Source organism: Nerophis lumbriciformis, linkage group LG19 (assembly GCF_033978685.3).
Source record: "Nerophis lumbriciformis linkage group LG19, RoL_Nlum_v2.1, whole genome shotgun sequence".
In the NCBI taxonomy this organism is placed as follows: Eukaryota; Metazoa; Chordata; class Actinopteri; order Syngnathiformes; family Syngnathidae; genus Nerophis; species Nerophis lumbriciformis.
The window spans coordinates 25629520-25655873 of record NC_084566.2 but is presented as its reverse complement, the minus strand read 5'-3'; the positions used below and the strand labels follow the sequence as shown (position 1 = coordinate 25655873).

The following is a 26354-nucleotide window of genomic DNA, read 5'->3' as shown; positions in this document are numbered from 1 at the left end:
CATCTGCAAAAAGCAGAGACCTAATCCTGCAGCCACCAAACCAGATCCCCTCAACGCCTTGACTGCTCCTAGAAATTCTGTCCATAAAAGTTATGAACAGAATCGGTGACAAAGGGCAGCCTTGGCGGAGTCCAACCCTCACTGGAAACGTGTCCGACTTACTACCGGCAATGCGGACCAAGCTCTGGCACTGATCATACAGAGAGCGGACTGCCACAATCAGACAGTCCGATACCCCATACTCTCTGAGCACTCCCCACAGGACTTCCCGAGGGACACGGTCGAATGCCTTCTCCAAGTCCACAAAACACATGTAGACTGGTTGGGCAAACTCCCATGCACCCTCAAGGACCCTGCCGAGAGTATAGAGCTGGTCCACAGTTCCACGACCAGGACGAAAACCACACTGTTCCTCCTGAATCCGAGGTTCGACTATCCGGCATAGCCTCCTCTCCAGTACACCTGAATAGACCTTACCGGGAAGGCTGAGGAGTGTGATCCCACGATAGTTAGAACACACCCTCCGGTTCCCCTTCTTAAAGAGAGGAACCACCACCCCGGTCTGCCAATCCAGTGGTACCGCCCCCGATGTCCACGCGATGCTGCAGAGTCTTGTCAACCAAGACAGCCCCACAGCATCCAGAGCCTTAAGGAACTCCGGGCGGATCTCATCTATCCCTGGGGCCTTGCCACCGAGGAGCTTTTTAACTACCTCAGCAACCTCAGCCCCAGAAATAGGAGAGCCCACCACAGACTCCCCAAGCACTGCTTCCTCATAGGAAGACGTGTTGGTGGGATTGAGGAGGTCTTCGAAGTATTCCCTCCACCGATCCACAACATCCGCAGTCGAGGTCAGCAAACACCATCCTCACCATACACGGTGTTGATAGTGCACTGCTTCCCCTTCCTGAGGCGGCGGATGGTGGTCCAGAATTGCTTCGAAGCCGTCCGGAAGTCGTTTTCCATGGCCTCACCGAACTCCTCCCATGTCCGAGTTTTTGCCTCTGCGACCGCTGAAGCCGCACACCGCTTGGCCTGTCGGTACCTGTCCGCTGCCTCAGGAGTCCTATGAGCCAAAAGATCCCGATAGGACTCCTTCAGCTTGACGGCATCCCTCACTGCCGGTGTCCAGTATAAATAGAAAATTCAAATTCAAAATAAAATTCCACACTCGAAGAAAGTGTAATTAAAGTTTAGAAAAATAAAAAAATATTCTAAATAAACACAAAAAATAACCTGTAATATTTAAAATAAAAACAAAAAATTCTAAACCAATGTGCTCAAAAAAAAAATTAATACAAAAATAAATAAACCTACACATTAAAAACAATTCACATTTTTTACCAAATGTTAAATAACATTTAAAGAATAAATAAAAATTTCTAAAAAAAAACGCAGTCAAACATTAATAAAATAACATTTACAAAATAAATTCAAAATGAAAACTCCATCCATCCATCCATCCATCCATCCATCCATCTTCTTCCGCTTATCCGAGGTCGGGTCGCGGGGGCAGCAGCCTAAGCAGGGAAGCCCAGACTGCCCTCTCCCCAGCCACCTCGTCCAGCTCTTCCTGTGGGACCCCGAGGTGTTCCCAGGCCAGCCGGGAGACAGTCTTCCCAACGTGTCCTGGGTCTTCCCCGCGGCCTCCTACCGGTCGGACGTGCCCTAAACACCTCCCTAGGGAGGCGTTCGGGTGGCATCCTGACCAGATGCCCGAACCACCTCATCTGGCTCCTCTCGATGTGGAGGAGCAGCGGCTTTACTTTGAGCTCCCCCCGGATGGCAGAGCTTCTCACCCTATCTCTAAGGGAGAGGCCCGCCACCCGGCGGAGGAAACTCATTTCGACCGCTTGTACCCGTGATCTTGTCCTTTCGGTCATAACCCAAAGCTCATGACCATAGGTGAGGATGGGAACGTAGATCGACCGGTAAATTGAGAGCTTTGCCTTCCGGCTTAGCTCCTTCTTCACCACAACGGATCGATACAGCGTCCGCATGAAATCAAAACTTAATAATTATTAAAAACTAATTTCAAAAATTGTTTCACATATTTGCTTTTTGGCAAGCAGAAGGGGTTTTCCTGTAAAACCAAAATTTCTTAAGTAAAAATACATTATTCATATATATATATAATGTAATCAAATGCATAGGCATCATTAGGCAAATCCTTATATTGATATATTCAATTTTACAAGCAGCCATGATTGCGATATGACATCCTTGATTTAAGCAATAGACGTTATTATGGCAATGACAATAAAGGATTGATTGACTGAATGTTTATTTTTTTATTGTCAAAACTGACATTAGTCCAATAAAACGATTTTAACAAAAAAAAAAGGTGAACAAAGTGCTTTTTTCTTTTTCTAAAATAAAATGTGTCAAAATGTCCACATATACTTCTCTAACCTGATTTTTTTTGTGATGTAACAAAGTTGCACTTTTTCCAAAGGAGGCATTTGAAGACTTTAACGTATAGTCATTCCTGTAGTGACCGCTAGAGGTCAGCGAGTGACAAATAGAATGAAACAAACGTGGAAGACTACGAGGCTTGAAGTGTAAAATAATCATATATTTTTTATTTTTCGTAATAAACGTGATTGTTTGAAACATTCTTATAAGTGTCGTCGCTGACTTGCAAAAAGAGGCAAAATAAATTAAATGACTTGTCATTTTTGTACATACTTACATGATAGGTCGAAGGCTGCGGCTGGTCGAGTATGCAAATGAGCGCAGGTTTGTAGGTAAAAAAATAAGAAATGAAGCAGAGGACTTGTATCAAAACCTCTTCCGGGTAAGGAGGCTACAAAAAGGTTTGTTTTGTCGTTGTAAAACAGCAGAAAGCTTTTGGAGCTGACTTTAAACAGAACAAATAAGAAATCCAAGGGGACTTTTTGAATGTTAGAATCACGTTTTTTGGTAAGAAAAGTGGCCTCAAAGTGCAAAAAGAAACCGGGAGTCGCCTGTCAGGCTGAATTCGGGGCTTCAAATTGGCCACTTTTTTTTTTTTTTTACAACCTTTTTTAAAACCGTCCCAAAAAAACATCCATTGTCCATTCGCTTCCACGACAGTCCACAGGGGGGCGCTACATGTTGTAGGCCACGTAGATGGGGTCGAGCTGATCAGCCAGGAATCCGTCGCGCAGGTGCATGCGCTGCTTCTCCCCGCGGGAGTTGATGGGAATGACGCCGATGTCCACCACCACCACCACGCCCACGATCAGGTAGTGCTCCTCCAGGACCACGTTGGTCACCAGCGGCACCAAGTCCAGAGCCTCGTGCTCCGAGCCGTCCAGCTCCACCACCACCACCAGCAGGTTGGTCCACGTGAACACGGCGCTGCGTAAACAATCTGGCTCGTTGGCATTCTAATTGTACGTTTCCTTTAGTGCCCAAATATGGTCACTTCCCTCCCCCTCTGGTAGGATGTAATACTGGGTCTCACCACTCGGTGATGCTCTTGTGCGTCCTGATGACGGAGGTCTCGATGTCGATGGGGTGGTACCTCATCCCTCGGAGCTCCATGGCCTCCTCCAAGGCGCCCACCACGTACAGAGCGTCGTGGCGCTCTGAAGCACAAACAGGAAGTCGCTTAAAGCGTTTACGTAACAAAATAAAAGTCGTTTCCTGACCTCCGTGGGCATCGGTGAGCTCGGTCCTGCGCAGGAAGCCCAGGTATCCCGTTCGAGCCCACACAGTTTGCGTGTCTCCGAAGCTGAGTCGGGAATTGAAGTGGTCCGAGTGCAGCGCCTCGTCGCCGTAGACGCTGAAGTAGCCGCTGGCATTGTGTCCGCTCTGCACCCAAATCTGCGCACGCAATTTTCACCTATAAGCGTTTCTACCCGCGGCATCGCTGACATGTCAGACTTACCTCGCCCAGGTGAGACTCCCCCATTGGTCCCTTGGTCTCCGGGTTGGCGATGATGATGCGAACACCCGGAAGTATCTAATTAAAGAATATCGGTTACTTCTTTTAACACGTTAAAACAAACATGCTCAAAAAATATGAATTGTTAAGAAAATAATTGTATACATTTTAATACAAATTTAGAAAAAAACATCACTCTGAAAATAACAATAATTAAAACAATTATTTAAAAAGTTAAAAATTAATAAATAAATAAATTCAAAAGAATACACAATAAATTATTATAAAAATGTTGTTTTAATTTGAATAACATCAAAGATTGAAAACTAATAAGCTAAAAAAAAAAAAAAAACATTAAATCATTTAATAAAAAATTTAAAAAAATTTAATTTATAAAATGTAAAGAATATATTAAAAATCTCAACACCAACATTCTAAAAAAAATTTACTTTTTGAAGAACTTTTATCAAATTTAAAAAATTATTAGAACATTCAAAACCAACACACTCAATGAATAATCATTTTTCAAATACTTTTAAAAATAAATCCACATTTAAAAAAACAAATTTATTTAACCGACACGTTAGAAAATTAATAAATAATAAATGATGAAACAAATTAAAATAGCATTTAAAGAATAAATGCAAAATTCAAAACATGCTCAAAAAAAGAAAATACAATATTTTCATTAAATTAAATTAAATTAAATTAATAAAATATGCTAAACCATTACTCTGAAAATAACAATTTAAAAAATATGTTAAAAAGTTAAAAGAAAACTTAAAAAAAAAAAATTCAAAAGAATACACAATAAATTATTATAAAAACGTTTTTTTAATTTGAATAACATCAAAAAGATTAAAAACCAATAAGCTAAAAAAAAACTAAAACATTAAATCATTTAATTAAAAAAAAAAATTGTTTTAATTTATAAAATGTCAAGAATAATTTAAAAATCTCAACACCAACATTCTAAAAAAAAAAAAAACTTTTTGAAGAACTTTTATCAAATTAAAAAAATAATTAGAACATTCAAAACCAACACACTCAATGAATAATCATTTTACAAATACTTTTAAAAATAAATCCACATTTAAAAAAACTAATATATTTAACCGACACGTTAAAAAATGAATAAATAATAAATGATGAAACAAATTAAAATAGCATTTAAAGAATAAATGCAAAATTCAAAACATGCTAAAAAAAAAACATACATTTTCATTAAATTAAATAAAAGAAAATTAATAAAATATGCTAAACCATCACTCTGAAAATAACAATAATTTAAAAAATAATTAAAAAGTTAAAAGAACACTTAAAAAATAAATAAATTCAAAAGAATACACAATAAATTATTATAAAAATGTTTTTTTAATTTGAATAACATCAAAAAGATTAAAAAACAATAAGCTAAAAAAACTAAAACATTAAATCATTTAATTAAAAAAATAATTAAATTTTTTTTAATTTATAAAATGTCAAGAATAATTTGAAAATCTCAACACCAACATTCTAAAAAAAATTAACTTTTTGAAGAACTTTTATCAAATTAAAAAAATAATTAGAACATTCAAAACCAACACACTCAATGAATAATCATTTTACAAATACTTTTAAAAATAAATCCACATTTAAAAAAACAAATATATTTAACCAACACATTAAAAAATGAATAAATGATGAAAAAAATTAAAATAGCATTTAAAGAATAAATGCAAAATTCAAAACATGCTCAAAAAAAAATAATATACATTTTCATTAAATGAAATAAAAGAAAAGAAAATTAATAAAATATGTGAAACCAATACAATCAAAACAATTTTAATAATTAAAAAATACATTAGGCTCCTGTACCCCCTGCCACCCTGAAAGTGACAAGTGGTAGAAATGGATGGATGGATGGAAAATAATATTTAAAATATAAATAAAAATTTCAAAACCAACACGCTCAAAAGATAATTATTGAAAAACTAATTTCCAAAATTGAAATCAAATTGAAAAAATCCAAAACCAACAGGCTCACCTTGCCGGACTCCATGAGGGACAGACTGTGAGGTGACCCCCGCTCTACCAGTCGCACCCTGAACAACAACAACACGTCACACACAACCTCTCAAGAAGCGAACATTAGCTCGCGAGCATTAGCTCACCTGTCGTGACGCAGCGCCCTCATGTCGACAAAGACTGTCGTCGGGTCGGGACCAGACGTTCCCTGAGGAACACCCCACAAGATTTAATGCACACAAAAAAACACGACCATTTGTTGTGTTGTCTGTTTACAACTTGCTGGCATATTTTTAAGAGGCACTGATGACATCATCATCATCATCATGTCATGGAGGTGATTCCTCCCCTCGCTCCTCCTCCATTAAACTGCTCTATTGACACTAAGCCACGCCCACAAAAAACAAAAAACTTTTTTTTTTGCTACTTGATTAATTATTTTTGTATCTTTATTTTTTTATTATTACTATTATGTTTAATTGATTATAACCTGCCTGAGTGTTGATGGGAGGGGTTGGTAGAGAGGCGGAGCTTGATGGTGTATCCCTACCTGATTGGCCGACTGTCCCAGCCTGTGTGGCTGTAGCAGCACAAAGAGGAGGAGCAAGGAGGAACGTGAGATATGTTGCCGTGGTAACGCACTAAACAAGGAAGGACAAGGCGACGGAGACAGGTGGCGTTTGTTCTCATGGTGACCAATGGTGAAGAAGGCGGGGACATTAGTGTTGCCATGGATACAAATGAGGCCAGAAAGGCGGGGTATGACATCATAGTGGGAAATGAAGCACAGTTTCCAAGATTATGAAGTAGGCGGGGTCAAGTGTTACGTCGTCATGGTAACAGATGAAACAAGAAACAGGGCGGAGTGGTGTTGATGATGAAAGTGCTGTCATAGTAACAGGCAAAATGTTGTCATGGTTACCGATGACAAAGAAGGTGGCGCCAAGTATGAGATGGATGTCAACGGAAAGGGATCACTTCCTGTGAGCTGGCATGTCATGTGATCAAAGGTCAAAGGTGACACAGACCTGCAGGCAGACGGCCAGGTTGACTCGGCAGCCGAAAGACGTGCTGACGGCCCGGGGGTGGAGTCCCAAGTCTTTGAAAAGTTTGGAGAAGGACTGCGTCAAAGTGGTCCTGGGTCGCTCCTCGGCGACCACCACGCAGGTCCTCACGCGGGACAAGTCCAAGCCCCGGACCTTGGAGACACCACAGGGCAAGGTGAGGTGTGATTGGGGGTCTGGAAGAGGCGTGGACATTTGTGGCGGGGGCGCCGTGATCTTTACCTTAAGGGCGTCGGTCTGCAGGCCCAAACTTTTGGTGCACAGTTCCATGACGCTGTACGAGCAGAACGTGTCTCGGACTTTGTGATGGCTGACGGCCCACAACCACAACGACGGGTTGACCTCCAGCTCGGACGGCGGGATCAGAATGGACTGATGACCCGAGTACACGCTACACACACACACACACAAATTACTTTGTGATACAAAGACACGCCAGGTGTTGTGTATTACTGACACACCTGCAAAGGCACCAGAGGACAAAACCCAGGCCACAGTACGGGTCGAGGCAGATGGCCACCTCCCTGGACGGGTACAGCTCACACTGAAGTTTGATGGAGCGACAGAAGGCACTGGTGGCTGTGTGGGACATCTACACACACACACACACACACACACACACACACACACACACACACACACACTTATTATAAAAAGTCACATGTTTGTAAAGTATATGTGTAAATGTGTATTTTAGCACATTCATACTTGCACTACACCTGTAAGTGTCTATACCAGGGGTCTCAAACTCGTGGCCCCCGAGACGATATTTTGCGGCCCCCACCTTAATATGGGGGTGTAATGTTAGTGCGGCACGCTGGTTTTACATGAATGGCGCTTTACACTGTTGTGTGCGGAGCTGAACGAACCTACCAATCACAGTGGGGCATATGGCTGGGGCGGGACATCGACCGGGCTTGATGCGAGCAGAGAAACATTTCTCAATGGCCTCATTTACACTGCACACCAAATCGGAATTTTTTTTGCCGTCAATTGACACAAACCAGAGGGGGTTTTTTGCCAGTCTAAACGCTCCAAAGTGCTTCCAATCTGATCTTTTGGCATCAGATTCAGGCCACATCAGGAGGTAGACCTGAATTCGATTGGAATCTGATCTTGTCAAAAGTGACTTCAGTGTGAAGTCACTATGACCTGAATGTGATTTTTTTCGTCAGCTTTGGGCGAGCGATGGATATTTCATCACAACATCCGGTTTCGGTTTTTATTTAAGACGACCACATTTTCGGTGCATCACTTGTCAATAGAGATGTCCAATAATGGCTTTTTTGCCGATATCCCGATATTGTCCAACTCTTAATTACAGATTCCGATATCAACCGATACCGATATATACAGTCGTGGAATTAACACATTATTATGCCTAATTTTGTTGCAATGCCCCGCTGGATGCATTAATCAATGTAACAATGTTTTCCAAAATAACTCAACTCTACAATATATTGTAGCGTCCTGGAAGAGTTAGTGCTGCAAGGGGTTCTGGGTATTTGTTCTGTTGTGTTTATGTTGTGTTACGGTGCGGATGTTCTCCCGAAATGTGTTTGTCATTCTTATTTGGTGTGGGTTACCAGTGTGGCGCATATTTGTAACAGTGTTAAAGTTGTTTATACGGCCACCCTCAGTTTGACCTGTATGGCTGTTGACCAAGTTTGCTTTGCATTCACTTGTGTGTGTGAAAAGCCGTAGGTATCATGTGATTGGGCCGGCACGCAAAGGCAGTGCCTTTAAGGTTTATTGGCGCTCTGTGCTTCTCCCTACGTCCGTGTACCACTACGTACAGCGGCGTTTTAAAAAGTCATAAATGTTACTTTTTGAAACCGATACCGATCATTTCCGAACCGATACCGATACCCATAATTTCCGATATTACATTTTAAAGCATTTATCGGCCGATAATATCGGCAGCCCGATATTATCGGACATCTCTACTTGTCAATAGTGCACAAATAATAGTCTACATGTAATATACGAATATATATTTGGATTTGGAAGAAATCTCAATTGTTGAAGGACCGGTGTTGACGTTGTGGCACATTTGCTTACATGTGAGTTGAAAAATAAAGCTCCTCTAGATCCATGCTGATGTCTCCTCTTCTTAACAGCCATGAAAAGATTACAACCCTCCCAAATATATCACACTATATACATCTATCCATCCATCAATTTTCTACCGCTTGTCCCTTTCGGGGTCGCGGGGGGTGCTGGAGCCTATCTCAGTTGCATTCGGGCGGAAGGCGGCGCACACCCTGGACAAGTCGTCCATTCATACATTATATTACTTTCATTTACTTTCACGTAAAAAAACACTCATTTTATTTTATTTTGTAGTAGTAGCGACTTCCCCCCGGTCAACTTCCTTTGCTTTCACTTTATCGAAGTGCGCATGCAAGTGATGTCAAGGCCACATTGGAGCCAGATTGGGGCCCGTGCGTGTTTACATTGGAGTCTGATGAAAGAAAAACAAATTTTACTTGCAGTGAAAACAGATGGAAAAAAATCATATTAAAAAAAACTGATTTAGGTCACTTTGGCCTGCAGTGTAAACGTAGTCACTGAGTAAAAGTTACAGCAGCGTTGCCATGGAGAGTTTTCTTCCGTGCCTGGCTGGCTGCCTCGTTTCTATTGGGCACACAACTTCCAAAAAAAAGTTATTCAAGTTGCTACCCAGCGGGACATTATACGTATATTTCGTGGTTTACTCTGGTGGATCCCAAAATGCACCGATGACAAGAGCGGTGAGTGTGACAAGAACTTTATTGTCCACGTTGTCAATGATTAAAAAACTACGGTGCCAATAGACAAAAAGGCACTGCAAAAAAATGCTGAGGCACAAAATCACAAAACACGATGAAAAGGCAAACGGGTAGGAAGGCGCAGGACAGACTGGTCTTTACCAAGCCGGGGACGTGAAGCGGAGCGTGCGGCATCAAACAATAACCAGCAATAAACAACTGATGGGAATAAATAGGTAGGGTTGATTAGAATCAGCTGTGGGTGTCCCGCAGGTCCGCCTCCACACAAAAACATAAGCAGCCACTACATTAAAGACAACAGGAAAAATCCCAAAACAATACAACTGACTCAACTTGTGTCACAGCGAGTGTGACACGTATATACTGTATGTCCCTCCTTGACAAATGTCATCAAAGTGATGCGGGATAAAAGAAAAGTAAAGAACTCAATGTAACCTAATGTAGTCTGCAGTCACATAGCGACACCGATCCTTTGGCAAAAACAGTCCCCGATATCGGGACCAATTATAGGTTCACACCATAGGGGCCGATCTACATTCGCTACACCTCCCTGATACTGAAGTACATGTCAAACTACTTCCATAACGTAAATGACCGCCATAACCACAACACCAGGGGGAGCTCCAAAAACCACGTTAAACCCAGATTCCGATCTAACAAAAGTCTTAACTCATTCTCCTTATATGCCACATCAATGTGGAATGCACTCCCAACAGGTGTAAAAGAAAGTGCATCTCTATCCTCCTTCAAAACCTCACTAAAAGAACACCTCCAGGCAACTACAACCCTAGACTAACACCCTCTCCCCACCACATCCCACCTCCCCGGATTGTAAATAATCAAATGTAAATAATCAAATGTATATACTTGTTCTTATGCTTTCTGAGCTCACTGTGTTCACTGCTCGCTGTACATATCCTACCAAGTCAGACCTACACTGTTTCAATGTCCATTTCTCAGATGATACAATTGTTGATGACTGAAGTGCTGATATCAACCAAACCTAACCCCCCCACCCCCACCCCAACCCCTCCACATCCCACCCCCCGGATTGTAAATATTGTAATCAATTCAATGTATATACTCTGATGATTAACTTGTGTGATGACTGTATTATGTTGATAGTATATATTTGTACCATGAATTGATTAAGTTAAGATAAGTTGAAAAACTTATTCGGGTGTTACCTTTTAGTGGTCAGCTGTACGGAATATGTACTGTACTGTGCAATCTACTAATAAAAGTCTCAATCAATCAATCAAAGGATGTTCGGACGGCCGGTAAAACTGACGCTACTTTTATGAGCATGCGCAGTTTTTGCTCAGTGACATATAAATTTCACGTGGGTTGGCGCCTATGGGTCACACCGTTATTTGGGTGTCAGTAATTTATATTTGCATCACACTATTCGCATTGTGTTTGCATTGCCTCACACGATGAACACCACATATATTTTTATTTGATTTCAAGGGTTCAAGGTACAACAACGACAGCACAGTTTCATTTCTGCTTCTTTTTTGAGTAACAGCACGGCGGATAACACTCCGGGAGCAGTCGCCTTTTCGCGCTCGCAATCCCGGTACTTTCTACCATCTCTGTTCATGTCATCATACAGACATGGACATCGAGCACAAAAAAAGAAACTGCTTCCCAGCTATTATCCGCCGACTGCCGTGCTGCTGAACAGGAAAAGCGGAAATGACGCAGATTGTGGAAATGGCAGCACGGTGGTACAGGGGTTAGTGCATGTACCTCACAATACGGAGGTCCTGAGTAGTCCTGGGTTCGATCCTGCGCTCGGGAGTTTGCATGTTCTCCCCGTGACTGCGTGGGTTCCCTCCGGGTACCCAAAAACATGCACCTGGGGATAGGTTGATTGGCAACACTAAATGGTCCCTAGTGTGTGAATGTGAGTGTGAATGTTGTCTGTCTATTTGTGTTAGCCCTGCGATGAGGTGGCAACTTGTCCAGGGTGTACCCCGCCTTCTGCCCGAATGCAGCTGAGATAGGCTCCAGCACCCCCCGCAACCCCAAAAAAGGGACAAGCTGTAGAATGGATGGATTGCGGAAATGACGTTTTCCGTGCATCGAGACGTTCTCCATGCGTTGGCTAAACACGACAGTGACACCAAGCGGAATTAAAATACACTCCACATCCCCAAACATCTATTTACTTATTCTATTATTATTTATTAATTTGTTTATTTATTTTTCATCTCATTATTTTTTTTTTTAACAAAGCTTTTCTTGTGGGATAGCTGATGCAGCCCAGCCTCACTCAGACTCCGCCCCCCGCGGCCCGCAAGTAAATTGAGTTTGAGACCCCTGGTCTTTGCAACAAGTGTGTGTGTGTGTGTGTGTGTGTGTGTGTGTGTGTGTGTGTGTGTGTGTGTGTGTGTGTGTGTGTGTGTGTGTGTGTGTGTGTTGGGTATACTTTGACTCCAGCTAGCATGCCAGTGGTGGACACACTAAAATCCAGGTATGCTAGCGTGTCAGGGCTGGAAGGTTTAAAGAGCACAGGGACTTTCTTCTTTGGCAGATCATCTAAAAAAAACACAACAAACAGATTAACATGAAGTCTGCATGTTGATGTGCTTTTTTCTTTTTTCTTTTTTTTTTACACGTTAGGTCGTTTGCATCTTAGGATGTTACCTGTCTCCAGGACAGGCGGCCATGTTCGCACGTCCACCGCAGCCGACGCTTCTTTTGACCTGAGCAGCTTGGATATAGCCTGTGTGGTCATCACGCACACGGAACGACTCACCTGCGCAACAACACAACAATACACAGTCATGTTTAGTAGTGACAGAGCCAATATGATCAAATTGCAGAATCATAATTAGTCGACATAACTGATAATAAAAACTTGTCGACAGAGATTTGTTATTGTCGATGCGTTGCTTAATCTATTTTCACAAGAGAGAATGTTCCACAAAAATGGTTAAGCAGGCTGCCGACTTTTAATATTGAGCATGGGTGGATCGATCTACATACCCATAGTATCCATTCTTAGTATAATATCAGTATATTATCAATGCTAGCATGATGACATTGATATTTTTCTTATTGTTACTACAAAATAATTGTAAAGATGAACAGATTTGTAATCCCGCTAGAAAGATGTACAATGAGATAAAAGATTGTAGAAATATATTCCAATTGAAAAAAATACATAAAGACAGAACAATAACATCATATGGACAGCCGTAAGTGTTTACATTTTGCTTTATATTTATTATTTTACTTATTTTTTTGTCTGGTTTTGTATTTGTTTTGTGTCATCCCGTGAGGTGTATATTATTTTTTGTTCGGTTTGTACTTCATTAAGTTTTTGCACTTGTTTTTTTGTGTGTGTTTTTTGTTTGTTTTCATTATATTTGGATGTATTTGGTTGGTTTGTATGCTTGTGAATCTGGGCTATCTATTAACTACTTATTATGTTGAAGGGGGCAGGAAATATAAGATTTTCTTCATCCTGTTCCTTCTCAAGCATATGTGTTTTGTTGTTAGAGTTGAATTGTCTATTGTTTAAAAATGCACATCAATGAAGGAGATAAAAAATGAATGAATGAATGTTTCGGCATCGAGTACTTGCCTCAGGCCGCCTGCCTGCGAGAGGAAATGAATGATGAGAGGTATAGCAGATCAGTTTCGCTTAACAAGTAGTTGGCTAGTTTTTGTAGAGAACGGGGACTAACGTTTATTAATCATTGGCCCTCTTTCTTGGGCAAACCAGGCCTGCTGAGAAGGGATTGCCTTCACCTTAACCAGGAAGGCGCCATCTTTCTTGCTAGGAACATAGATTACTGGTTGAGTCACACTCGACTAACTACACTAGGGCAAGCTCGGACACAGGCAATTACAGTGTCTGTCAGCCCGGGTGAAGAGTCAGTAAAGCTAGAACTAACCAGCGCCAGGCTGGAGAATTCCTGCCAAATTCTCGTAGAATATTACATGACTCACATAATGTTTTTTTCTGTAGTGACTGTGCGAGAGGTGGACATGCATTCTACTGAGGTGGCAAATTATGAAGCGTTAACTCAATCGCAGCACTTTTCGGATGTTTTTACAGCGCTTTATAGGCGTTTATTTCTGTGTTTGAATGCATAAAAAAGAAAATCTCATGTGTGCTTGTCTCACATAAAAACTTAGAATGATGGGCAAACTTCCCAAAAAAAGTGCAGTTCTCCTTTAGTCTTTATTCATTTTTCACTGTGAAAATACACTTTTTGTAGTAAATTAGGTCCTCAGTAATTTAATTATTTAGTAATTACATTTGAATATTCGCTTAATAATCATAAAAAAAATAAAAATCTAGTGGACTAATGGAAAAATAATCGTTCACTAGTTGACTAATCAAAAAAACAATCGTTGACTAATCCCCCCCAAAATTATGCTGACTAGTCCAAAAAATAATTGTTGACTAGTCGACTAATTAAAATAAATTACGGTATGCTGACTAGTCGATTTATCAAAAAATAAATCTGTGACTGGTCAACTTTTTAAAATTGTTTTGCTGACTTGTCAACTAATCGAGTTGAGTTGAGTTGAGTTTAAGTTTATTTCGAACATGCAAGCATACAACATGATACATCACAATTTCCAGTTTCTCTTTTCAACATGTTCGAAAAGGAGTAGGAAGAAGCAGAGCTTATTTAATCCTACCACTTTTCTTTTACATAACAGTTGCTAAAACTTTTGTTCACTTCCTGTTCTCAATTTATTCACAATATACTCCATAAGTAATCACAATAAAAAATAAATAAATAAATAATTGGTGAAGTAAGTTATATTTCATATGATGAGATGAGTAAAATTATTTTGAGAATGAATGAATGGATGGATGAAATACATTTAGAATGTTTATCATGGTTCTTCTTCTTTGTACTTTGTAAACACTTTAAGTTTGAAGAGTTTCTTAAAGTGGATCATATTAGTACATTGTTTGATTGCTTTGCTTAATCCATTCCATAATTTAATTCCACATACTGGTATACTGAAGGTCTTAAGTGTTGTACGTGCATACAAATGTTTTAAATTCCATTTTTCTCTAAGATTATATTTCTCCTCTTTTTTTGAGAAGAATTGTTGTATATTCTTGGGTAGCAGGTTATAGTTTGCTTTGTGTATAATTTTAGATGTTTGCAAATTCACTATGTCGTGGAATTTCAGTATCCTTGATTTAATAAATAAAGGGTTTGTATGTTCTCTATATCCAACATTATGTATTATTCTAACTGATCTTTTTTGTAACACCGTTAATGAATGAAGTGTACTTTTGTAGTTATTTCCCCATATTTCTACACAATAACTCAGATATGGAAACACTAATCGAAAAAATAATCATTGACTAGTTAACTAATCAAACAAATTATGCTGACTAGTCAACCAATCGAAAAATAATCGCTGAATAGTCGACAAATCATAAAAATAATTTAAAAAAATCGCTGATTAGTCGTCTCATGGAAAAAATTAGCGTTGACAAGTCAACAATTAAAATAATCATTAATTGCAGCCCTAATACATACAGCCTAATACACTATATGTAGTGCTAACTTTTTATTAGGTGTAGTATTTATACATGGATTTAGGCAGTACTACCACATGATAAGTACTACTAGAAAAATACAACTATTTGTTAACAATAATCATGAGAGTGTTTACCTCCACAATCATCTTGACAGTGGGCAGCGTGGTGGACATGTTCTGAGGGTGAGGAGGTCGGACCGTGACGGGCACACAGCCGGCATACAGGCTGCCGTAAAACGCCACGATGAGGTCGATACCTGCAGAAAGATCAAGGTGTGATGAAGCAAAAATGCGCAAAAAAAACCACACCGTGTGTGCGTGCGTGTGTTTGTGTACCTGGGGGGTAAACCAATGCAACATGATCTCCGTCCTGCAGGTGTCCTCGTTCAGCCAAAATGGCAGCTATCTTCTCTGCTCGCTTGTGGAGTTGCATGCACGTCACTGAGCTGGCTGTCGTACCCTGCACGTCGCACACATGCCCACACACAGGCACACACAAACATTAGCAAAAATGTAGCATTTCAAAGCATCCTCCATCATGTGTACTAACCCTTGAGTTGAGCAGCGTGAAGAGGACGTGCTCAGGTGTGCTCTGTGCTCGCCACTGTAACACCTCAGACAGGAAGAGGAACTGCAACACAATGACGACACAAACACTAACACACATTGCTGCACAACGCTGTTTGATTGTGTGAAATCTATAGTTGAGTCATCACATACTGAGGCCTAATGAAGTGCACTAATGGGCTGCAACTAGCAGAGGTGCTCTTGATTCCCTCTCAACAACTTTGTTGTAAAAAAACGAGGTTAGCTTAGCAGCTAATGGAACAAAAATTGACAAGTGCGTGAGAAATTTGTTCAAAGATAACCATGAAAAAACACTGTAGTAAAGTGGTACCTCAACTTAAGAGTATTTTTGAGATGAGTTGTCTCTTGGCTAATTGCTATACTCTAAATTGCAAACAAAAATTTAAATTAGAAGCATCATTAAAATTAAATTCATAAAAATTTTGAAAAGCTGCTGATGGTGTGTTTGACAGGGAAGCAGCTGGAAGGAGATACTGTAGAAGTCCACTCTCCAAAGTAAATGCTGTACATTATTATTACATTACTTCATAAAACTATTGTAGTTGTTTGTACTACATTATTATATATATATATATATATATATATATATATATATATATATATATATATATATATATATATATATATATATAAATAATATGTATACATAATATATATACATGCATATATATACAATTACATATAATATATATTATATATATATATATACATACACACACGCGCATCCATCCATCCATCCATTTTTTTTCCGCTTGTCCCTTTCGGGGTCGCGGGGCACATATACACACATGTGTATATATATACATATATATATATATATATATATATATATATATATGTGTGTGTGTGTATATGCGACCCCGAACATATACATATATATATATATATATATATATATATATATATATATATATACACACAAGTTTGTTTTTCCTTTTATAAGACATGTTACATGTTAAAATTATGTTTTTTTGAGGGCAAGCACCAATTATATTGATTTTAATTCATTTCAGTGAGAGATGTTGATTTGAGATATAAGTGTGTTGAGTTAGGAGCTCTGTCACATAAGCAATTAAGATCGTAAGTTGAGGTACTGCTGTGTTTCTAAAAGGGCTGCAAGTAATGATTATTTTGATAGTCAATTAGTCAACGATTATCTTGATGACTAGTCAGATAATACGGCGTACACATATTTAATAGCACTATTTTTTCCATCGAAAACAAAGATGACTAATTCATTCATAAACATGTATTTTTACTGTAATTGTGCTGCTCATTCAGCTGTTACAAATATTTAAATGACAAATAAAATGTGCATTTAAAAAAAGGAAAGGCAAAGTGCTAAATAACAAAACAATTAACCTATGTAAAAAAAAACAGTTAAAATAGCAGCAATAAAAAACAACAAAACACAAAATCTAACGTCCTCAAAAAGAAAAGCATTTTGTGATGTTTAAAAAGCTGCACACTGGTCTATTGACTATTGACTTGGCAGTTTTAGCACTCTAATAGACTCAATTTGTTGAATTGAATATATTTGATTAAATCCTTAATGATAAATGTATGCACTATCCTGTTACATCTCACATTCTATATTGTGTTTTGGAAAAAGGTTGTCATGAACGTTACGTAATTCGTAAAAAAAATAATAATACAAAAGAAAACACATTTGTATGCATATGTAAATGTATTCAGTTGTAAACATTCATTCACTTTCTTCTTTCCTTCATTCCTTCAAATTTACTGCTGCCGATATTTTTTTCTATATTTCTATTGTATTATTTTCAGAATGTGTTTGTTCTATTTTTGGCCAAAGTAAGACAAAGAAAACAATCTGAATTTGTCTTTATTTTTTATTTTTAATGCCATGATTTTAATAGTCCGGCCCGCGTGTGCACAGATTTTCCTCCATGCGGCCCTTGAGCTAAAATGAGTTTGACACCCTTGCCCTAGCGGATGTTCATGTTCTCTTCCAGGCCAGTAGGTGGTAGTAATGCACACACAAAGTGGAGGACATGATGATTTGTGGATCAAGAACAGGAGGAACATTCCGGAGGATGATAATAAAGACTGACAGTACACACACACACACCCACAGTCCTTACCTGGTCATTGTCTTCAACCTGAGTTAAATCTCTCCCACTGGCCTGAGCAATCCTCTTCCCAGACACCAGATTCCCCACCATCACAGAGGCGGGGCCAATCTCTGAAGAGGAGAAGGAGGAGGATGAAGACATTCCAAGCGTCAGCTCGGCGGCAGTGATGTCACATGATCCTCACCTGGTTGTTTCTGTCGAGGCTTGGGCAGGTTGGTGACGCAGGTGTGAGGACACATGAGAACGTTGCAGGGGTGCAGCGCTCCCTCCAGGAAGAGCTGCTTGCTCTCAGACAGGTGGATGCCCCCCAGCGGCGTCTTTGGCAGCGTGTTGGACGGAACCAGGACCAGACAGTACACACCCACCTGGTGGATGCCGTCGATCGCCTGCAGGGTCAGATCCATGTTGGCGGAAGTCATGAGATAAGGTGTGTGTGTGTGTGTGTGTGTGTGTGTGTGTGTGTGTGTGTGTGTGTGTGTGTGTGTGTGTGTGTGTGTGTGTGTGTTCTGGCAATGCGGACTTATTGGGGACGTCTTTCTGTTTACAAAGTCGCTTTAGGGGACGTTTGACGTTATGGGGACCAAAATAAAGGTCCCCTGAAGGGAAACCTGTTTACAAAATCACTGTAGGGGATTTGTTTTGGGGACTTTTGCAAACTTTTCCAACTTTTCTTCCCCACTCACAGTGCGATTTTGCTGGGTGCGTTTTGGACATGTCGGGGGAACCCCCGGACTCGGGTGGAACGCGGCGGGACTTGTGGGACTCGAACCTGGGTGTCATTTGTGATCATTTTGTGGGCTTTAGCCAACTTCTTCAAATTTTCTCCCCCACTCACAGTGTGACTTTGCTGGGTGCGTTTTGGACATGTTTGGCACCCCTGGACTCGCGTGGCCGGCTGCAAAAGGTCCCCTGAAGGGGAATTTTCGCCCCCCCCCCCCCCCCCCCCCCCCCCCCCCCTCCCCCTGTGACCATGCTGGGTGCATTTTGGGCATGTTGGGCACCCCAGGACTCGCGTGGCCGGCTGCGGGACTTGTGGTACTCAAACCTGGGTTTTTTTTTTTTTTACATGTTGGCCGCGTTAGGGACATTTGCCCTGCTAGCCTACCAGTATAGGTGTGTGTGTGTGTGTGTGTTTGTGTGCACCTGTAGGACTCGGCTCATCCACTGGAAGCTGTCCTCCTCTGAGGAGTCAGGACGCTGCTCAGCAACAACCACGATCCTTTCATCATGGAGGACCTCGATGGAGAACACTGCTATCCTGTCACACACACACACACGCACACGCACACGCACACGCACACGCACACGCACTGTTACTATGAAAGTGAAACGTTATCGCAAAGAGGTAATATTTGACTTTTATTTCGGCTATATTATTGCTGCTCACCTCCCCCTGTACACAAACTTCATGGGCTCCACAGCGAGCGCCGTGGCGACGATGTCGTCGGCATTGTGGTGGCGCCCCCCCACCACCATCAGCCCCTCCATCTTTCCCGCCACGTAGATGAGCCCGGCGGCACTGATGAAGCCCAGCAGGCCCGTCCTGGTGAAGGGGAACTCGCTGAGGGGAGCGCCGCTGTTGGTCACGGGAACGACCTACAGCGTGAAAAAAACGTCACCATCGTAAGTCGGGGTTTACTTTTTTTTCCAGGATCGGCAATCCTACCTCGAAGGTGTTCTTGGTCATTCCCGTGAGGCCGTAGTAGGTGGTACCCGTGGCCGCCGTGCACACGCACAGCTCGCCGATCTCGTCCGTTTTGCACAACTGAGGAACGCTGTCCAACTTGACCACGCACATCTCAGCTGTGAAATACGTTTATTTAAAAATGTGTGCATATAACCTAACATTATATGGACAAAAATATTGGAACACAGCTTTCACTCAGTAAGAGGCTGACCATGTTCTCCAGCTGTCCCAATACATTTGACCATGTTGCATTTTCTTCACATTAGTTTCGGGATGTCCAAACTTTTACAAATTAAAGAATTGAAGGGCCATTTTGCTACTAAAACAAACTTTTTCATTTGATTGCGAGCTCTTATTGTGAAGGAAGAAATGTAGTGCGTCACCTCCAGGCATGACGTGGCCGACATCCTGCAGCGTGAGCACAGACAGTTTCTCCTCCGAGTCCATTCGGATTACGCCGTGACTCAGACCCTGCATGGACAAGACGCTGCGAGCCGGGGGGCTGCTGCCTTCCTCCAGCGGCCTGCGGGAGGTAAACAAATATTCGATGTGTCCTTGTTTATTTTGTGAGTGGCACATCCTCAAAAAGTCCAATATGTTCTAGGTGAGCGTGTAAATAAAAGTACTTTTATTGTGAAAATCTATTCGACGACTTGTTGATTTGCCCTCTAACATGAAACTTTACGACTTGTACTTTTAAGATGCTATGAAGTGTTTTATGATGTTTATGAAGATTGAAGGTGCTTTACTGGCAAATAAAAGCACTTCATTACTGGCTCAACACACACACACACACACACACACACACACACACACACACACACACACACACACACACACACACACACACACACACACACACACAAACACAAACACATGCAGTGTAGTGAGGCTGATGAAAGATGAGTAAGGTTTAGTGACGTTACAATAAAAACAAGTTTATGGTTGTAAGGGAGCAGTAAATTATTAAATGTGTGTGTGACTAATTCATGCAGGCAGGAGTGTTCAAAATGTGTCATAGGGGGATTTTGCAAAACACAGTTTTCATTCATAAAATCTAATTAATATAATTTATACATTTGTATTCATATAATTAAGTCAACAGAAAAAAAACTATGTTTTTTAGTTGCAAAAAAAGGCAGGTAATAAAACTGTTGATTAAACTACTAATTGCAGTAATAACAGTGTATGCGTGTGTGTGTCCGTGCGCGTGTGTGTACCTCCTGATGGCGACAGTCAGCGCCTCAGGGGAGCTGGCACAGGGACAGATGACTTCTGATTTCAAACCTTTGGTCTGGAACACGTTGAGAAAGGCGTCACATGACGAGATGGACCCTAAGACAGCGGGGGAGAGACACAGAGCAAAAAGGCGGGGCTTAATCAGGCACAGCACGCGTGGTGAGGGACAAGGCATAAGCGTGTGTGTTGGCTCTTACAAGGATTGGCACCGTCGGCCACCACCAACATTCTCAGGGAGCTCAGGTTAACATCCCGCTGGTCCCGATGGGCCACCAGAGCCCAGTGCATGTCACGTGATTTAACGCACGCCACCTTGGCTGCACACAATACATGATCTTAGTCACTGCCGTTGTGTCCTTGGGCAAGACACTTTACCCACCTGCTCCCAGTGCCACCCACACTGGTTTAAATGTAACTTAGATATTGGGTTTCACTATGTAAAGCGCTTTGAGTCACTAGAGAAAAAGCGCTATATAAATATAATTCACTTCACTTCACTTCACATGCAAATAACAGGTCATGTTACAGGTTATGTTACAAAGTATTATTACATGTCATGTTATAAAGTATTATTACATGTCATTTTACAGGTTATGTTACAGGTCATGTTAAAGGTTATGTTACGCAGCATGTTACAGGTCGTGTTACATGTCATGTTACAGATCATGTTACAAAGTATTATTACATGTCATGTTACAGATCATGTTACAAAGTCATGTTGCACATCATGTTTAAGGTCATGTTACACTATGATACAGGTCATGTTAAAGGTTAAGTTACAGGTCATGTTAAAAGTTGTGTTACACGGCATGTTACAGGTTATGTCACAGGCCATGTAACAGGTCATGTTAAAGGTTATAGTACATGCCATGTTACACGCAAAGTTACAGGTAATGTCAAAGGGTATGTTACACGTCATGTTACAGGTTAAGTTACAGATCATGTTAAAAGTTGTGTTACACGGCATGTTACAGGTTATGTAACAGGTCATGTTAAAGGTTATGTTAAAGGTTATAGTACATGCCATGTTACACGCAAAGTTACAGGTAATGTCAAAGGTTATGTTACACGTCATGTTACAGGTCATGTTTCACAGCCGTTATCGGACATCTCTACTCAGAATTGTTATTAATATTGTTACCTTTGAACTGACACACTTTCTGGATCCAGGACAAAGGGTTGACTTTCATGAGGGCGTAAGGAACGCTGATGACGTGCATCATGTTCATCACACTCTGATGGAAACACACATTTATTGACGTGAGCTTACATTCCACACACGTGCGCGTGAGTGTGCGTGTGTTCTCACAGTGAGGACAGCGTGCCAGAGTCCAACATCTTTCTTGAAGTCGAGCACGTTAACGATGATCTCAGCTGGAAGAAGACAAACAAGGTGTGAGCACCATGAGGAGGAAGACCATCGCATAATGTTAGCGTTACCTTCCGTGTACGCGCACGCCTGCGTCAGGGCCTGACAGTGATTTAGCATGGCAACACGGGTCACTGTCACGCCCAGGACGCCGCCATCTTTGCACGTCTTATACTGACACACAAAACATGAAATTAGTTTTTACACATCTTCTTCATTACCAGCATCATCCTCCATACATTTCATGTGTTTAGTTCAGACTAATAAAGTTAACACTCTCGTGTGTTAGTGTTGGTTTTCAACAGCACGGGTGAGACTCCTCCATGTCTGAAAGCATCTTTGAAGGGAAAGATAAATGTTTTGTTTGTGTGATCCCTCCCGCTGCTTCAATTATTCACACTTAGCAGGAGTTGTTGCTCACACGTTCACAGTCTGCTAATGTAAAAACAACTAATTGGTCAAATTCTGTTTCTCCTCTCACACTAATCCTAAGGGTCGCACAGCAGGTGTTCATAAGTGTTACATCTTTTATCATAGAAGATAAAAAGACACTTGCGCGGTGACAGTGTCTTTTTTTGACTCAGAAGGACATTAAAGGTGCTTGAAAAAAAAACACAAGATTGACAAACTGACAGTGGTTGTCCATCACGTGTATTACCTCAATGTACGCCGTGTCGTGGCTGGCGTCCTTGATGTGAGGGAACCAGTCTCGCGGGGGTTTGGACAAGTGTTTGGACTCGGTGACGATCCAGAGCAGCTTGGGCCAGCCTGGACGTGCAGGGACAATAATCAAACACACCCGGCGACATTATACAAACACTGACCAATAGCGCGTCAGTGAGAAGGAAAAAGGACATTTGTTAATGCACAAAAACAAACACACATGTGAGTTTAATGACTTGACAGCATGGAGATCAATACGCACACACACACTCACAAACACGCACACACAAGCACACACACAGTGAAGCTTCATTTGTTGGTGCATTACTGAGAGAGAGGCTAACAGCTGTTATTAATCTGTAAGATGATATCTTTACTTTCTTATTGCCCGCATTGATTTGCATCATTTCCTGTATCTCACAGACACACTGAAAATTATTTGCCACTTGCCATGATTAAAATGTCATTTCTAGAAATGTCCCCAGTTTTAAGAGGTATTTGTTTATTTTTAGTCAGGGACAAGCGGTGGAAAATGGATGGATGGATGGATGGATGGCTAATCTAAATTCCAGCATAAATAATTCAATTTTGTCCATTCTAGTTTTAAAAATGTAAAAATGATTTGAGACTATTCAAATAATTACATTTGGGTTTTCCGCAAGTATAAAATCTTGTTTAAAGATTCTGCAATATCCCCAAGATGCTTCATTTAAGAATTGCAAGTTGAATCATGCTTGTCTTCAGGATAAAATACTTAATTTGCATTTTAAAAGTCCTGCTAATTTCTAGATACACAGATCTTAATTTAGTATGTCTTATCAAGTAAGATTAACTTGCTTCATTGGCGAACAATTTCACTAGTTTTCAATATTTTTTTCCTAAAATCTAGTCTTTTTACTTTATATTTCAGCACATCGTTTTTGCAGTGCACACACGCAAAACCCTTAATTCAGAGTGCCCCGAGCCGATATTGATATTTGATATTGATCCGATATCAGGAAAAGCAGTCCAGCAGCGCGTTTACTTGTGCAAAGCTGGACAGTCAACGTCTAAATGTCGTCCAATAAGCACACACGGTTGTGGCCTTTTCTTCTATTTTAGTAAAGTCATTGACAAAAGGTAAACATGGTTGGCGATACATTACTGGGAGCTTGCGGCTGCACAACAGCTAAGCAAACAAGCTAGACATATGTATATAGTGTCCTTAAATGAACAATATTGCAGTCTCAAATAGCACATTTGTCAATATAAGCAAGTATCAAATAATCATAGTTGCATATTACTTACACATTCAAAGTCTCCAAGGCAGAAGCATATTATAAAGTATCCAGTAACAATCATGTTCGCGTCATTCAAGTTACTGTGTCATCATCTTAATTTAATGAATTATTGTGATCACTATGTGTCGCCGAAAACAAATTATCACTCCACTCTGTAAATCTGTCAAAAGGCCAGTGTTTGTTCGCCGAGTAATTTCACCTGATCAATATATTATGATTAGTGTTGATATTGTATTGGAATATTATTGATTTCGGACAATACACAAAGCTTTAATGTCGGTATGTGAAAAAGTTGTATCGAGACACCCCTATATTTAACCCAACATAAATTGATGCGTTTTTGCAAAATGTATTATTTTGGCGTGTTTGAAGCGACCTTTTAACTGTAGGATCTCTCCTGTGGGACTCTTGGGGAGCCCTTTGTGGCAGGCGTCGCTGGTCAGAGCAACGCTCACGCCACAGCTGCCCAACAGGAAGCCGATCTGCTGACCGCCGGCGTCCTGCAAGGAAAGTGAAGACGCTACGTGAGGTCAAAATAGAAAAGACAACATTCTTCTCCGTGTAGGCGCTAACCTTCCTGGTCAGAGGAACTTCTATGGGCACGGGAACGACGTCGGCCAGCAGGCAGCCGTAGAACGCCGTCATGAAAGAAGCAGGGTCGTTGTTTGGAAAGACTAGCGCCACCTGGAGGAGGAAACATATTAACGTCATGGACTTGCATGTATTGTCGTATTCACTCATTCGTCCATCATTCATGCATGCTGACCCTGTCTCCAGGTCTGATGACAGGTTCTTGTTTGCTTCCTAGCTTGTGCATCAAGTTGTAGGCCACCTTCACACTTCTGGACCACAGTTTACCTGCAAAGGCACACAAGCATTTGATGTTACCACAATAAGAACATGTGACACATGTTGTAATGTGTCTCAACACTACAGGACATCTTCGCACAGCAACACAACAGAAGGAAGAACGTAAGATCTACAAGATGGAACGTAAACAATAAAAATAAAAAGGTGAACTTCACCTTCCCTCATAACACACATAGAATATACTTATAAAATAATAATAATAAATACACCCATGTGAATCTTCTTTCACATTTTTCATCCACTCTCAAAATGTTCAGCGCTTTCATGACACGCGTACATGCTACCATTTTTTTGTTTTCCAAAAATGTCCACAATTTCCAGGAATTCCACAATTTCCGGGACATTTTTTCCCATTTTAAATGAATGGACACATTATTTAGCATAGAGTATCGCACATTTCAGCATAGAGTATCGCACATTTCTCAACTGATTCTAAGCATTCCATAGTTAAGATGCTCATTACTAATGTTAGTGGATAGAAAGCATGCTAAAGTTAACACGTTAACATGCTAACATTTATTTTTGCCACCTTTTTTTTTTTTTTTTTTTTAGATATTATTGCTTACTGTTTGCATGATAACTTTAGCATGTTGACATTAGCATGTAGGCATGCCAACATTAGCATGCTAGCTTTTTTGGCTAATTTTACAGGTATAGACCTCAGAGTCTTAATATGTTAATGTTAGCATGCAAGCTGTTATGGCTAATTTCAAAGTTATAATTTGGTACTTGACACATCCTTACTGTTAGAATGTTAGATTTTTCGCAATTTTTATAGGTATATACCTCAAGTCATATATTTAGGTACTTGACGCATGCTAACGTTAGCATGTTAACATGTTGACATTTCAGTAGGTATGTGATAATCAGCCGCTGAACTACTTACTTATCTTTATTGCAGCGGCGGCTTGTGCCCACTAAGATCAAGGCGGTTTCGGATGTGTGTCATCATTTTCTCTGTGGTGGGGTTATTTTTGTACTAACTGAAGAGCACTGAGGTTAATTACATAGTTCACATTTCTCAGAAGTGCCTTGACTTTGAAATTTACGGATCTAATTTCGGGAAGTACAAAAAATCAGCACGCAAAATTTTTTATCTTAAAATCATACAAAATAATACCCGAAAGTAAGTTTGCAACTCTTTACTTCTATTTCAAGTTGTTTGTATACATATCTGTCCTTATAATCCTGAAGTATTAAGTCAATCCGAGTATTAGAACATGGTTTTACGCTAACTAAAAATATATGTCCGTGGCCGCCACCGTCAAACTCCACGAAAATTGTGTAACATTTCTTCCAAAAAAACTCCACTATGGTCAG

At 40.6% G+C, this 26354-nt stretch overlaps 1 protein-coding gene across 2 annotated transcripts in view; it reads right to left on the bottom strand.

The window, feature by feature from the left end:
* Positions 1-2554: 2554 nt before the first annotated feature.
* Positions 2555-26354, bottom strand: part of LOC133618594 (disco-interacting protein 2 homolog C-like) — an 83023-nt gene continuing 59223 nt past the window's right edge. Inside the window, exons 9-38 of one of the 2 annotated variants that reach the window (XM_061979103.2) lie at positions 24931-25022; positions 24738-24848; positions 24541-24664; positions 22880-22989; positions 22293-22395; positions 22162-22226; positions 21994-22087; positions 21050-21169; positions 20834-20948; positions 19997-20136; positions 19593-19729; positions 19314-19522; positions 19070-19184; positions 18111-18312; positions 17936-18036; positions 15793-15873; positions 15579-15702; positions 15378-15499; positions 12366-12477; positions 12148-12257; positions 7404-7534; positions 7165-7333; positions 6907-7077; positions 6429-6458; positions 6025-6086; positions 5898-5955; positions 3875-3949; positions 3636-3810; positions 3449-3572; positions 2555-3342 (exon numbers count right to left, since the gene is read on the bottom strand). In XM_061979103.2, the coding sequence (XP_061835087.1) occupies positions 3090-3342; positions 3449-3572; positions 3636-3810; positions 3875-3949; positions 5898-5955; positions 6025-6086; positions 6429-6458; positions 6907-7077; positions 7165-7333; positions 7404-7534; positions 12148-12257; positions 12366-12477; positions 15378-15499; positions 15579-15702; positions 15793-15873; positions 17936-18036; positions 18111-18312; positions 19070-19184; positions 19314-19522; positions 19593-19729; positions 19997-20136; positions 20834-20948; positions 21050-21169; positions 21994-22087; positions 22162-22226; positions 22293-22395; positions 22880-22989; positions 24541-24664; positions 24738-24848; positions 24931-25022 (3635 nt within the window). In that variant the 3' untranslated portion in view covers positions 2555-3089. The remainder of the gene's footprint in view (positions 3343-3448; positions 3573-3635; positions 3811-3874; positions 3950-5897; positions 5956-6024; positions 6087-6428; positions 6459-6906; positions 7078-7164; positions 7334-7403; positions 7535-12147; positions 12258-12365; positions 12478-15377; positions 15500-15578; positions 15703-15792; positions 15874-17935; positions 18037-18110; positions 18313-19069; positions 19185-19313; positions 19523-19592; positions 19730-19996; positions 20137-20833; positions 20949-21049; positions 21170-21993; positions 22088-22161; positions 22227-22292; positions 22396-22879; positions 22990-24540; positions 24665-24737; positions 24849-24930; positions 25023-26354) is intronic. The other variant, XM_061979104.2, reaches the window with a different exon arrangement.